The sequence below is a fragment of the Helobdella robusta genome (assembly GCF_000326865.2).
Source record: "Helobdella robusta unplaced genomic scaffold HELROscaffold_6, whole genome shotgun sequence".
NCBI classification, from domain to species: Eukaryota; Metazoa; Annelida; class Clitellata; order Rhynchobdellida; family Glossiphoniidae; genus Helobdella; species Helobdella robusta.
The window spans coordinates 5,588,552-5,604,468 of NW_008705330.1; the positions used below are offsets into that span (position 1 = coordinate 5,588,552).

The 15,917-nt window shown below is 34.0% G+C and overlaps 3 protein-coding genes across 3 annotated transcripts; 2 read left to right on the forward strand and 1 right to left on the reverse strand.

The window, feature by feature from the left end:
• Positions 1-1,001: 1,001 nt before the first annotated feature.
• HELRODRAFT_164551 (hypothetical protein) lies at positions 1,002-8,400 on the forward strand (the record flags this gene model as incomplete). Its single annotated transcript, XM_009029459.1, has 11 exons — positions 1,002-3,277; positions 3,465-3,655; positions 4,382-4,490; positions 4,629-4,752; positions 4,880-5,203; positions 5,287-5,460; positions 5,738-5,996; positions 6,301-6,434; positions 6,833-6,968; positions 7,426-7,534; positions 8,166-8,400. 11 exons carry the CDS (start codon positions 1,002-1,004, stop codon positions 8,398-8,400), a joined length of 4,071 nt encoding a protein of 1,356 aa, XP_009027707.1.
• A 2,438-nt stretch (positions 8,401-10,838) lies between these two features.
• On the forward strand, positions 10,839-14,363 carry HELRODRAFT_164552 (hypothetical protein; the record flags this gene model as incomplete). Its single annotated transcript, XM_009029460.1, has 9 exons — positions 10,839-10,970; positions 11,242-11,488; positions 12,274-12,353; positions 12,438-12,569; positions 12,745-12,855; positions 12,944-13,092; positions 13,462-13,666; positions 13,892-13,953; positions 14,258-14,363. 9 exons carry the CDS (start codon positions 10,839-10,841, stop codon positions 14,361-14,363), a joined length of 1,224 nt encoding a protein of 407 aa, XP_009027708.1.
• On the reverse strand, positions 14,359-15,398 carry HELRODRAFT_185127 (hypothetical protein). The gene is given in 2 exon segments (XM_009029461.1): positions 14,359-14,778; positions 14,792-15,398. The coding sequence occupies 1 exon segment, from the start codon at positions 15,310-15,312 to the stop codon at positions 14,902-14,904; it is 411 nt and encodes a 136-aa protein (XP_009027709.1). The 5' UTR covers positions 15,313-15,398; the 3' UTR covers positions 14,359-14,778; positions 14,792-14,901.
• Between the last annotated feature and the right edge of the window lie 519 nt (positions 15,399-15,917).

The window sequence follows — 15,917 nt, forward strand, 5'->3', positions numbered from 1 at the left end:
TACTTATTGATCTACTCATTTGCATCTTTTAAGATCAACTCGTTTGTACTGAAGAACAACTCGCAGCTGAGTCTGCCGGAGAGTTGGGTGCTTAGGAGCCAAATGTCAATTACAGCACCATCAACCTTCTCAAATGGTTCATCTCATGACTCATCTCAGACCTCACTTAAAAATGATAAAATCTGCAGCAAAATAGTGGCCAATAACCTCAATAACAGTAGTAGTACGAATTTTAAGATTCTGACTACAGCAACATCCCAAAATTGTAAAACATCTGGGGATGAAAATGCGAAGATGCCTCTTAAAAAAATGAAAAAGAGAATTTCTATTGGGGAATATATGGCCCTTAGATCAGAGCCTATTGGTTTTTTAGATGCCGTCGAAGCTGAACGAGCTATGGAGAGGGTTGGCTCTTATTTTTGGATGAATTGTTGTTGTCGTTGATGCCATTTTGTGAAATGTTCGTGATGTTGTTGGTGCTATAACGTGAAATGTCATGGTGATAATGTTTTAATGGGAACTGTTTGCTAGGTTGTTAATTCTATAATGTAAAATGTTAATTTTAGAATAAATTTATTTCAAAATTAAATTTAGAGTCGTTATCAATTTAAAAAAGAATAAATTTATATTATTTAAAGAAGTTTTTTTTTGGAAAAATTTCTTAACAGCCAACTTTTGGTTTACCAATGAAAAAGTCACCACAGAGAAAGCCTTTCCCTTTGTTGACATTTAATCATAATGGTACTCTATTTTATTCATTCATTTTCTATTTCAGTTATTTATTTTGTTAATACATTTGAAATCAGTACAAATTCATTTCTATGATATCTATGGCATGTACTCAAAACATTGAAGATACCTACTGATAAAACTGATAAATTGATACATAGATTAGTAGGTATAGATATACACTTCTGACACATCCACTTTGATATATTGATTCAACAACATTTCATAAACCCACAATACATCCTCACTTAGAAGAAGCCAGCAGATCAAACATGAACATGAGCACATCTTCTTCCTCCAACAACAGCAGCAACAACAACGGCAAGCATCATCATTCAAACAACTTCTCCACATCATTCAAATCCAAATCTTTCTCTGACCCAGTACTGAACAAAAGTTCCTCGGTTACATGCCAGAAAGAAGCTTTAAAAATGGACAACTGGTTGGCGAAGAAGCGCATGATCGAGACTTTTCCAGATGAAGATGATGTTTTCGGTGATGATGCCAACTGTCTGTTGTCAGTTAACAGCTCAAAACGTTCACATATGTCCATTAACAGCTTAACTGACGTTAACAACACAAGCAACATCAGCAATAGGAGTATTAGAAAGGTAAACAACAACAACGGCAGCCAAAAAGATAACAACAATATCATCAACAACAATATCATCAACAACAATGTTATCAACAACAGCAGCAGCAACTGCAAAAGCAGCAACGACGATGAAAAATTTTTTTCTGGAATTGCTGCAAAATCTCTCTCTAGCTGGAAACAAATTAGTACTAACGGCAGTAGTACTTATTCAACTGGTAGCATCAACAACGACGACGACTATGATGGTTGTGTTGATATGAATGGTTTTGCTAATAATTCCGAAGATTATTTGGAATACATGGAAAGCCTGGGTAACTACATGGTACCAGATTATAACTACCATTGTCGCCAGCTGAGTACCATCACTGAGGCATCAAAGGAAACAGATAAGACAGAATTGTCTCGACACGTGTCTCTAGACGGCGCGTGTCTACCGTTTCTCAAGGGTAACTTGAGTTTTCAGAAAAATTTTCTCACTAGCACCACCTACCATTATGACCTAAATGTTTGTAATCATAAAGTCACTAACAGTAGCTGCAATGATAACAATGACAATAAATATGATAGCATTAATTTCAATAACAACAATTACAAACACCTTAACAGTAACAACATTAAAAACAATAACATCAATAATAACCGCAACAACATTACTAACGCTAATAACTTTCCCAAGACATACAAAGACACTTTCATGATTGATGACACTGTTAATTCCAAAAGCAGACGTAAAGCGACAAACCATGGAAGCATCTCATTTTCTTTGATGGCTGATTCACACGCCAGCAACATGTCAGAAATGATAAATTCAGTGGATTTTAAGGGCTCCATCAGTAATACTCGTGAGTACGTTCATAGACCTAATGATCAGGCAGAAGTTTGCAATGTTTACGCCAGGGAGACGTCATCCAACTCAGCGTTGAATGCATCCTCTAGATTAGTAGCTGGTAAAAAAGTGAAGGGTGTTTCTAATCGCGGTAAAGAAAACCGTAATTTGGAGATTGATAAATTGCAGAATAAAAAAAATATTTCACCTGAAGATGCTGATCTGCAAAAAATGGAAGAAAGTATAAGATGGGTGGATCCTAAAGAATGTGAAAGAGGATCATTTGACTTTCTGAAACTGAATGACTCACACAAGAACGACGACGGAAATATTGACAACTCTGCTTACAAGGTTAGAGCTGATATTGTTAGTGGAAAGACACCAACACAGACTGCAAGACCACTGATGAATGCTGACTACATACATGACTGGCTCAAAGCATCTGCAGAGAAAAATGCAAAAATGGCATCTGAAAGTTTTTCATTAACGGAAAGTTTCAACTCAAATCGGGCACCTGCAAGTGTGGATGACGATCTGTCTTCAGAATCTTTCAAACTCTGCCGAAGAATTCACGTCATGAACATCGAAAGCATCGACTCATCACTGAGGACGAAGTACAGAGAGATCGCGCCCGCGAAGCCTCCTAACTCTAATGTTCCTGCTTTGAAACAGAAAGAAATTGTGATGCCCAACTTGTCAGTTAAAGTTAACCAAAAATTCAACGAAAAATCTGAGAGCCTACAGAAGCAGTGTAGTAACAACGTGGTGCCAGAAAGGGAAATTATGGGAAAAGTTGATGAATCGAGTAGACAGGCAGATGAATCCACACACGCCACGAAGCCTCAGAGAGGTGAGAATCAAGTACACGCAGTGCCCATCCAAAAATCTCCTAATACCAAAAGGGATATAAAAACTGACAATATTAATAATAATAATAAGAAGAAAAAAAAGAAAAAGAAAGAAAAAGAAAGAGAGTCGCAAACTGACTCACTAGACAAAACGTTGGTGAACAGCAGCCAGGGTACTGACAACTGTTTCTCCAGCACCCCCATCAAATCATCAGGGACGTTGACCAGGCTGTCGTCGGTCTCAACCATCCCCCCTGCTGACGATGCGGTCTTCGATCGGTTCGATCCTTGCTTCTTTGTGTCATTTATTATTTAAAGCTTTCATTTGAAAAATCAATTTTATTATTTCTAACTTATCAATTGAATTAATTTTTTTTTGTTTTTAATGATTTATTTAAATTGAAATTTATTCATTTTAAATCGCAAATTTACATATTTGATATCATCCTGTATACTTCTCAAGCAGAATGTCGTCCATTGGCTCGTTGAGCACATTTGCAAACAGTGACGGGCTGGCACGTCCCAATAGCAACAAAGGATCAAATCATCAATATGTTAATAAAAAGTTGAATGCTCCTGGTAGTGACGTAAATATTCCTGACGATGACGTCATCAAAAGAAGGAGGTCAATGTCAACGTCACAGATTGACGTTTGTAGTTCGCACAAGCAACAAAGAACTTATAGTAAATATCATTTAAAAATTTGTGTAGTTAAATTCTTTCTATGTCAATTCTATGTTTTGCCTTTCATATATAAGGAGTGTTGTTATAGAATGTTTGTACTGATTGTTTTTCCATGTAACATTCATGTAGGTTTTCAAGTCAACTTGTTTACTTTTTTGAATGGCTGGAATTTTTTATTAGCCTTGACGTCTTCTCATGTAAAAGTTATTTACTATTGACATGAGTTTTCATAAATTATTGCATTCTATATCGTTCTCTTTTAAAAAAAACTTTAAACTGCCAAAACCATATTTATTACATTTAAAAACTATTGTTATTTATCTAACCATCTTAATTATTATTTAAATTATTGATAATTCACTTGAAATTATGTTCATCTACAATGATTATTTAGTAAAGATGATCATCATTTTTCCTATCTTTAAGGTTGTTATTTGAATAATTTGAGAAAATTTGACTTTGTCGGCTATCAGGCAGCTATTATTAAGCATTTAGTCAGAGTTAGGCTATATATATACAATACATGCATAGGTACTTATATACGCGTGAATTTACTATATCAAATCATATACTCACGCAAGAATAATCTCCTTCTATAATATTTACTCTACCTACAAGTTTAATGATAGTTTGGTAGTCAGAAAAGTAAAATTTTTCCATAATTTTCACATTTTTCCTCCTTCTTAACAACCCTATCAGTCCCTTCATCTCGACTCCTGCAAGTGCCAAACGAGTTGCAGTTCAGCGAGGCATGCTGCTCACTTCTATCTTCCATTGCTTACCTTCCACTGATCAATCCATCTTACAGGTGTATTAGGGTTAACTTTAAAATTATTTCAGTCAAGTTGGCACTTTTCAACGGTAACAACAACAAAATTAACGACAACAACAACAATCACAAAAATAACAACAACATTAATGACAACAACAACAATCACAAAAATAGCAACAACATTAACAACGACAATAACAACGGTGCTATTAACGGCAGTAAATTTAAAATCTGTGATAATCCGTTTACCGTGAAGGAAAAAATTATTATAGAAAAAAAATCAGAAGAATTGGTTAAAGTTGGTTTTTTTCACTTTTTTTTGGCAAAATTGGAGTTTTTTGGTTTCCTTATATGTATAACTAAATAAATAAATTTATGTTTATGTATAATTTTTAAATTATTGGATATTTTTCACACGATTTCAGATAATTTTCACTCCAGAAGAGGCCGGCATATATATAGGCACGTTGTCACTGTCACTTAGTTTCTTGTCCGATGACGAATCCGTTTTAGCTAGGCAGCAGCACAAGTGCTCTCTTCACAAGCATCCCTATCCTAGCAATGCTAACAGGATGAATAATCTAAACAGAGTGGAAGAGAATAATAATCATAACAGTAATAATAATAATAATAACGATTGTTATGATGGTAATTATTATAGTTATAATAAAATAAATATGGCCGCCCAGTATGATAGAGTTCCATTGTCTGTCTGTCTGCAGGCTGTTGCTGTAAAACCGAAAATTGAGGTCTTTCGGCTGTTTTTTTTTACAAAAAGTTGACAGATTTTTAATTATTTAAAGGTTGATCATGATATAAAATTTTACGACAGATAACCGCAGCTCTAACTCCTAATCAACTGCGATCGACGTCATCATCTTCGTCATCATCACCGAATGACGTCATCGATTTCGGCATGGTCCCCTTGAAGACGACGATGACGCAGCGGATATACATCAGCAACAAGTGCCGGGCAGCTGTGCCGCTGAGACTGATGTTGAGAGCTGTGAGTTATATATATTTCTTAGGGATTTCCAAGTGGTTTCGTTTTTTTCATTGTATGTTCCTAATGAATCAGAGACCATTGATGTACATGTAATTTAGAAGAATGCTCAAGGTTCATATCAAAGTTCTAATTGTCACTTGTGGAAAATGACGACGACATAAATGATTAAGACCTGATGCCAACCTTCAAATTAGTTTTTATCGGATAGACATTCTCAAAAATTGTCAAATTTTGATATGTTTGTGTCTCGATAAAATTTCATGCCTGACCATCGCAGGACAACAAGAGCTACAACTGCTTTAAGTTCTGCACGCCTCCAGCAACATCGTGCCTCAGCAACAAGTTCAAGACGAGCGTCATCAGCACTAACCTGACCGCCGTCAACGACAAACAGATGCTTCAACTCGTCTTATCTCCATCATCTTCACACGAGAATGATCACGACGACGATGATGATGATTGTGGTCCCAGGGATGCACCTGATGAACAGTTGATCCCCGTTGATATTGAATTCACACCACCTGCCATTGATACAAGTTCGTCTTCATTTTTTTTTGTTTGAGTTTCGTAACCACTCAATGACCGTGTCTTTCCGAGACTGCTAGTTTTTGAACACAATCACTCCCCAGCCACTCGTTCAGATTTTCATGACAAAAGTTTAACTTATAATTTTTTAATTTCAAATTTATCCTTTATTCTGTTTAATTTTCAAATATTTATGTTTGCTACAATGTATTTTAGCAATTGTTATAATGCACCATAAAGTTACATTAAATATCAATAAAGTTTCATTAAGTTTCAATAAAGTTACACTAAAGTAACATTAAAATTTAATTCCAGAGCAGCTGGAGAGGTACGAATGTCGGTTGGAAGCGCAGTTGAACACGATCAATCCTCACTCACCCATCGTGGCGAGCAAGCAGCTGCTAGCAGCCAGTGCCCTGGCCAAACTTCACATTGAATCCAAGCATCTGGTTCGTTGATATTTTATTGCTGAGAGATTGCATGTTTTGATGTTTTGAAATTCATGTCATCAGCATTTTATCACCGTTGTCACATGTTTTGCTATCACTACATCATCACATCATGTCATTGACTGTTAATCCATCTAACAATACAAGCTGCTTCAACATAGACTAAGAGTGGTTTCATCATAATTTTCTATAGTTTCTCATTAATTATAAAAAGATCTTTTGAAAAAACGACATTTATTATCATTATTAATGATAACTATTTTAATCATATTGACCTAATTGATCTGTAACCTCACCTAATTCACTGACCTAATTCTAAACTAAACCTATGGATGTAATCTACTGACCGAACTATATCGACCCAATTCACTGAACTAATCCACTGACCTATCCTGAAGATTCTGACCTTTGACAAGGACACGCACCAGCACCAAGTTCAACTACGTAACGTCGGTTTGATAGCACTGAACGTCAGTGCAAACACCGAAGGGATGCTGTTTTTTGTGTCGCCGCAAAAATTCTGCATACTTCCTGGTTCGTTGTTGTTGTTGTTGATGTGTTGTTGTTTTTGGTGTCTTTATTTCATGGGTTTAGTTGTTGTTTGTGTTAGTGTTGTTGTTGTTCTATTTGGTGTTTAGTTGTTGTTTGTGTTGTTGTTTTTGTGTTGTTGTTTTTAGTGTTATTGTTAGTTTTGTTGTTTATTGTGTTTTTGTTATATATATAATTTATGAAGCGCCTATTTGCAATGAAGTTTAGAGTTTTTTTTATGTGTTAAATGATATTGCCCTGTTGCTACCATGTTTTGGTTTATTGAGCAACATTCAAAATGAAATAATCTTTTGTTAATATTATATTTAATATGATATTATTCTCATATTTTTTGATCTTATCAATTAGATTGTTGAACACAAAGAATCGAAACAGAAATAACAGTCTGCCATAGTTTTATTACTTTGTTATTTATTTTTTTTGCTCGAACCAAAAACCACAGGCGACACGCTGCAGCTGCAAGTAACGTGTCTTCTCCATCTGGACATCAACAACAACATTAATAGTAATAATAATAATATCAACAACAGCAGTAATAATAGAATTGAAAGGTTTTTTATTAATTTCATAATTCGTCATATGTTTGCATTTTTATTTTCACTTTAATAATTGTAAGAACAATTATCATCATCATCATCATCAGACATTACTAGACATTAATATTGATAATTTAATAATTAATCAATAAAATAATTAAATATTTAGCTGAATAAATTAATTAGGTAATTAATAATTTAAAAAGTAATTGAACAAATAATCATCGGATCGCTACTACACGATATATATCACTCTCCATCTATCTCAGCCAGGTTCTGCTTGCTGTCGAACCAAACAGTCTTTACTATCAAATTAAGGTCATCGCCCTTAAAAATAATCACAACAACATCAATAACAATATGAATAATATGAATATGAATAATCATAATAATAATAATAATAGTAACGCTGTTACCGGTAATGATCTTAACAATAGATATAATAGGTATGATGTTTTTTCGTTCGTTTTTGCTTTCTTTCATTCATTCATTCGTTTATGTATTGTTTATTTATTTGTTTATTCATCCATTCATTCGTTCGTTCACTCGTTCATTTAATCATTTTTGTATTTAGTTAATTTGGTAACGCCACACAAATACCACCACTCAAGACTCAAAATTGGTAACACCACTACACCCCGCACAGTTTCGCATCTGAGGATCGCTGCGCCACCATCGCAACCCTCTTTCCGGTTCACAGTACCCCCGCCATTCAGCAACTCCACCACCACCAACAACAGCAACAACTCATCATCAACAACATCATCAGCAACAAAATTCGCGACGAGGATGACGATGATGATGATGAGGATGGTGTCGGGGCCGTCTGGACTGTTAAGCCCTCCAGCGTTCTGCTCGTTGCCAATCCAGTTAACGGTTAATGTTAATTAATTAATTAATTAATTGACTAATTAATTGTTATTTGTGTTTATTAATTAATTTACTCATTCATTCATATATGTATTTATTTATTTATTAAGCCTAAGGAATGAATATTGTTTTTTTAATAATTGATTTTAAATATTCAACAAGCAAACGAACAAATAAATAAATAAATTGATTAATTAATTAATCAATTAATATTGTATGGAATAATTAATCTATTTGTAAATAATTCCATAAATCGTCATCGAAGGTGAGATGGTACATTCCAAACGTTTCCAGATCTTAAATTACTCCGACGAGACACTTAAGTTTGTATTTGTATTGCTTACTCTGCTTATTTTATGTAACAACTTCTAAAAGTGTTTTCAATTGCTTGTCAATATTTTTTATTCAATTATTCTTATCCAATCAATCGAATTAATAGATAGATAGATAGATAGATAGATAGATAGATAGATAGATAGATAGATAGATAGATAGATAGATAGATAGATAGATAGATAGATAGATAGATAGATAGATAGATAGATAGATAGATAGATAGATATATAGATAGATATATAGATAGATATATAGATAGATAGATAGATAGATAGATAGATATATAGATAGATATATAGATAGATATATAGATAGATATATAGATAGATATATAGATAGATATATAGATAGATATATAGATAGATATATAGATAGATATATAGATAGATATATAGATAGATATATAGATAGATTTTATGTAACAACTTCTAAAAGTGTTTTCAATTGCTTGTCAATATTTTTTATTCAATTATTCTTATCCAATCAATCGAATTAATAGATAGATAGATAGATAGATAGATAGATAGATAGATAGATAGATAGATAGATAGATAGATAGATAGATAGATAGATAGATAGATAGATAGATAGATAGATAGATATATAGATAGATATATAGATAGATAGATATATAGATAGATATATAGATAGATATATAGATAGATATATAGATAGATATATAGATAGATATATAGATAGATATATAGATAGATATATAGATAGATAGATAGATAGATAGATAGATAGATAGATAGATAGATAGATAGATAGATAGATAGATAGATAGATAGATAGATAGATAGATATATAGATAGATATATAGATAATTTGACGTAAAATTACAAAAAAAACCATTCCCACACCGGGAATTGAACCCGGGCCGCCAACGTGAAAGGCTGGAATCCTAACCACTAGACCATGTGGGACATGGGATACCACCCTCTTAACGATGTTTGAATGGTTATTTTATGTAAGTTCACAAAGGTTGAACTTGTTAGCGGTTAAAATATGGCATATTTGTAGAATTTTTAGCCTAAAAATAATATTCTTCAACATAAATATGATATATCTACCTACATTTACACCTTATATTACGAAAACCTTTTCGTATTATAATTTGTTTATTGAGTTATTCAATTTCTTATTTTGTTATTATGTTATTAGTTATTCTATACATAACTGATAATTCTTATTAATTTTCCTTATTTTAAAAATATTCAGCAAAATTATCCACGGGCTCATTTGCTATGTTTAAATTTTAATAAAATTTGAAATTGCGTGTTTCATTACAATACATTACAATAATTACATCGGCGTTGCGTTGGATCGGCAGATGTATTGTTGAGTGGATTGTTCTCTATTAAAGATTGTGTCACGTTCAGTGGCCACCAATCAAATTAATTGTTTAATTTAATCAACTGTGAAACAGAGCAATTGATTTTAATACAGATATTATGTGGAATGGCCGGAGGCGTTTTTAAATGTTACTCCAAACAAACATGGAACGGTTAATGCCAGGTTTAATAGAAACTTTGATTTGATCTTTCATTCTTTGCAGACTAAATACGAAAAGCTATTTAATTTATACGAAAAGCAATTAAATGTGTTGTTGAACAATAAAAAAAATGTGTTCCCACACCGGGAATTGAACCCGGGCCGCCAACGTGAAAGGCTGGAATCCTAACCACTAGACCATGTGGGACAATACTCCATCCTTGGTACATTTATCATTTTCCTGACGTCAAGAAACCGCGTTTAAATGTTTGGTCATAAAATCTGCACGCTCCCGCCTCCTATTGAGTAATTTCAAATTACCTACGTAAGAATTTTATCACGGGAATTGAATTATACCCATCGAACTGAACGTTTAGCAAGCATTTGCTTGATTGTGTGACCACTAGCATTCAATACTCATTTGTCATTTAACTATTATTAGCGTTCATTTTAATGATACAATTAATGTATGGCGTTGGCCTTGATTCAAAATAATGTTTACAATTACTATATGGCAAACCCAGTTTAAAGTTTCGCCAAATGGTCTACTGTTTTTAAGGCATTGAATTGTATATATGGTATTAAAAAATATTGATTCACCTCCTCCACCATTGAAATGATGACACATGGTAGGTCCAGCTGCATTCTGACCGTCAGTTTATCTCAAGATTTCTTCTCCCAGCGTTCATCTTCCACTGCCAAACTTCCCTGGCGTGGTCGCGTGACCGTCTTTAGCTTCGGCCAATTGAAGGTAGTCGGATTGTCAATCAATGTGTAATTAATTAAATTATTAATTTAATTAATTAGTTGTTTAATTTATGTATGATCGAGCATTTTATTTAACAATTTCATGGCATTGTCATAAAAACGTTTATTATATTTTGCATTCAATACTGTCGAGCCTGTTATCGTTATCTCTTAAAATAGAGTTTTAATCGTGTTGACAACCATATAAATCTTTAAATTTTTGTATAACAGCCAGCCAGTTGATTTGTCTGAACAAGCAACCTTCATAAATTCAGGTCATAAACGTTGAGGTGCTAGATCGCATCGCTGCTGAAGTAGCGCTACCGACTGCAACGACTCAACACAAGATCGTGGCCACAGATAGAAACAATACGCTGATACCTATTCATTTAGTTAACGTGTCCTTACTTCCATCCTCATCATCATCGTCGTCGTCTTCATGGTCCTCAGTTGAATTTCATTCTGAATCAGAAAATATTTACAGGTTGTCTGTGACTGTCGATCAAATCAATCGACCCCTTGGTTGGTGGTTTTTTTTCTACCATATATACCTCACTTGTATTTACCTTTATTTCACCACATTTTCATTACTCTCAATGATTCCACCGCAATGAGTTACACTGTTGTATGATAATGCATTACAATACAACAACATTTATTTGACCCAAAAGAGTAAAAGGTAGAGGTTGAGTGTAGGGACTTCCCGTATAAAATATCACGTCTTAAGTGTGTGTGTGTGTGTGTGTGTGTGTGTGTGTGTGTGTGTGTGTGTGTGTGTGTGTGTGTGTTTGTTTTACCGGACGGACTAATTTTTGTACAATGCAATCCAACTCCACCCGCAACTTAAATTAATGTTTTATATTGTTTTTGTTTTTAAGAATTAGTATCGCAGTGAGTGACGTTCTATGTTACTGTAAAAACGTTCGTTAAGTTAAAAAAAAAACAAGAAAAAAATTGTTAAACTTGAAAAGAATTTTAATGAATTTTCTCGCCGCTGTGAACAATAGATTATGCTTCATATATACGTATCAATCAATATATATATATATATATATATATATATATATATATATCAAAATTTCAAGTTTGAAATATTCAAAGTAGTTTCAGTGCGAACTATGATATGGCAAGGAAGGTAGGTTGATCTCGGCCTTATCTCTATTTCATTTTGTACCTTTCGATGCCAAGCATTCGTTCATTCAAACAAACAAAAGATAAAAAATGACGTTAGAAAATATTGAGATGCCTTGTTACAGGGTGAATAAATTTTTCTTTAAAATTTATATTTCAATTGATCTCTCTTCCAGAGGTGAAGCTTCTGATCACAGGACTGACGCTATTCATCGCCTCGTGGACCTTGTACCACGTATCACCAATCGTTCTCACCGTTAGACTCTCATTGAATGTTTTTTAGCTTTTCAAATTTATTAGTTTTTATTATGATTAATAATTTTTTAATAACTCTGCTCAGAAATTTGTTAATAATTTATGCTCTTGCCATTTTTTGAAGGATGGAGAGAACAAAGAAATGAAAGAATTCGTTTATGATGTTTTCAAAAGCAGTTATAACAAAGGATTCATTGAAAACAATTCACATAACACGGTAATTCAGATACAAATCTTACCTTCGGCATTTACTGTATCTGCGATGACCTTAGACAGATGATTGAAATGAGTTCACTGACCTAAATCAATACAGTTGTAAATAATAACAGAAAATATGAAATAGTAACTGATTTCACCGAAATTGAAATATGGAATGATTTTTTTTTTTCAAGTTAACGTTCAGAATGCAAGCTCCATCACGTCACCTGTTCATGCAGAGATGGGAGATGAAAGTCGAAACCAGTGGTTATGTCCAAGTCATTGTTCTCGATCTCTCGCTAGAGGTTTTACAATTCTAATTTGTATTTTTTCCCAATTTTTCTTTTTATTTCTGGTGTTATTTTTTATTAATTTAAATTTGATACAACGAAGGTTAAAGGATGGATGAGTAACAAAGGAAAATCGATGCTGATGTCTGAGGTGAGCGTGTGCAACATGAAACCAACCCGAAGTGCTGTCGACACGAAGGACGATGCAGCTCTTTTTGACGTTGGCCACAACTCTGCTAATGACGGAAAGAGGTAGGTACATCCTGGCTCTTGCTCTGTTTTAAACACACGCAAGCTAATTCATTAGCATATTTAAATATGTAAAATATGAATATGTAGATGAATATTTTTAATAGTTGTAACAAATGGGAGTCGTGCGATATCATTTATTATAGTTATAATGCGCAGTGATTGATAAAATAAAAAAACGTGTTCCCACACCGGGAATTGAACCCGGGCCGCCAACGTGAAAGGCTGGAATCCTAACCACTAGACCATGTGGGATTGTGATAGGGATGGTTCATTATCATGTTTTCTAAAGATGCCTAGAAATAGTTGCAAATTGAAATGAAGATGATTCGATTATGAAGCTTAGTTTAATTTATATCTTGTTATGCACAGATTTGCGGATGTAAATTTGAGAAACTCCACGTTTCAAAATGATGCTGCCAAGAAAGGATCTTCGTTCACCAGCTCCAATCAGCAATTAAGCAACAGAAGGGAAGTTCGTGTGTTTCCAACGGAGCTAACGTACCAAGTTGATGAGATTAACAAGACGTTCGTCAAGAAATTCGATATTCAAAACTGGACTCGCACAACTGTTCAGGTAGGTGTTTCAATTTCTAAAGTCTCCATTTCCATCCAACTTAAATTTTGATTCAAATTTGGCTTGAGTAACTAACTGCCTGATATTTTTATTATTTTTTTTATCGAGTTTTGTAAACGTTTTAACACTCAAATTTTTTTTTATATTTTTATTTTTATTTTCTATGCCATTATTTTTAATATTTTTCATTGGTTGTTTTGAAAATATAATTTTTTTATTTAACAGTTCAGCGTTATAAAATTTCCAATGGCTCCGTTTAGTTTCGACCGCACAGAATTCAAAATAGAGTTAGTATTTTTGCTCTTTTCACGGTGAATGAGTTATGTTTTAAAAAAAATATCTATAAATGAATTGTTGAGCATTTTGAAATGGAGGTGTTGAAATTTCAGAAGCAAGCAATACGCGAAAGTTCCTGTAAAAGTAACTGCGAAAGAATGTGGAACGTTCAGAAGTCAGTTCATCTTCAAATCTTCGAGCGATGTCGTCTACACCATAAATTTATTTGCAGTCTGCCAACAAACAGCCTGACTGATGTCCAATGTGCACTGATATTTATCCTTAATTTATTCGTATATTAATGTGTATTTGTAGGTCTATTTCTATTACGAATCTCAGTATGAAATGTGCCTCGTATGTTATTCTCATTTCTCCGTTCAATCAGTATTATGAAATGTATGAAGACTTGAAATGGTTTTAAATTATATGACGATTATTATGCATTTAACTCTTTGTGCTGTTTAAAAGAAAGACAATAAAAATCATGTTCAACTAATGTTTAATCTTATAACCTCGCAATTTAATCTGACGTATACAAGTTGTATTAAATTATCACCACATTCAACATCTTTAAGCAGTTTCGTTTCAATTTGTTGATATGAATATATGTAGACATGATAATAATTGTTTTTACACTTATTTATTCAAAATAAAATGTTCCAAAAAATCAGTTCAATACATTCAATGCCCAAACATATTTAGTTATAATGGTCATTTTATTTCAATTGAATTATTATGACGACAACGATACTAAAATGTTCCCTCGTTACAGTCAATATTATTTACGATGAAGACATTTCAATTGTAACTATCCCCAGCGAGCAGTAGTTAAAAACGTGTTTTTTTTTGTTAGAATAAAGTAAAAAACAAAAATCTTACACGAAAAAATAATAAGATGGTTCTGAGAAGAACCCTTCACTGTCGACGAACGAAGTTTCTGATGTTGAAGTAGTTGACGGCTAGCAGCGCTCTCCTCTTATTCTTCGGGCCAGCTGAATGTCCTTCGTCATGACGGTGACGCGTTTGCCGTGGATGGCGCAGAGGTTGGTGTCTTCGAACAGGCCGACCAAGTAGGCTTCGGTGGCTTCCTGTAGAGCCGAGACAGCCGAACTTTGAAAACGCAAATCGGTTTTGAAGTCCTGTGCTATTTCGCGAACCAACCGTTGAAAGGGCAATTTTCTGATGAGCAGTTCTGTGCTCTTCTGATAACGCCTTATTTCTCTAAGTGCCACGGTTCCAGGCCGGTAGCGATGGGGCTTCTTCACGCCCCCTGTGGCAGGAGCGCTCTTCCTGGCTGCTTTCGTAGCTAACTGCTTGCGTGGTGCCTTTCCGCCAGTTGACTTTCGAGCAGTCTGTTTTGTTCGCGCCATTATTTTCTATCCAATTGATAAGCAAATTTGATAATTCAAACCAACACAATGTTAAAACTACAGAAACGTGAATTAAATTCGAAAGGTGAACGTGCGCGCTGAACTTGTTATATTTAAGCTTGTTTATAAGCCGGTCACACGTGTTGGCACACCTTATGAAAATTACTCCTGCAAATGTCAAACGTTTGTTTGTATCAAGAGTGTTGTATGCTGTGTGCTTACGTACGTCTGTGCAATGAAAATTTTATAATTGAAATGTTATGATACTGTTAATGTAATGTGATGCATGACACATTCTTGACGGACAATACACTTACTAGTTTAATCAATACGTGATACGTTGAAGCCCGTACCATTCTCGTGTGCTGATAGATAATCGAATTGAAAATACAGTACAATACAATACAATACACAAATGGGTTATTGTAACGTGGTAGGTAGGGATCATTTTGTCATATTCGAACCCGGTTACTGCGAAACAGCACCGGGCGACCTTAACCACTAGGCCATCACGCCTGACAAATAGTTGCCCCTCTATTAGACATATCGAGACGTCCATGACTCAATTATAGTGTTGTGACGTTTTGACTTTTACCAATTATTGC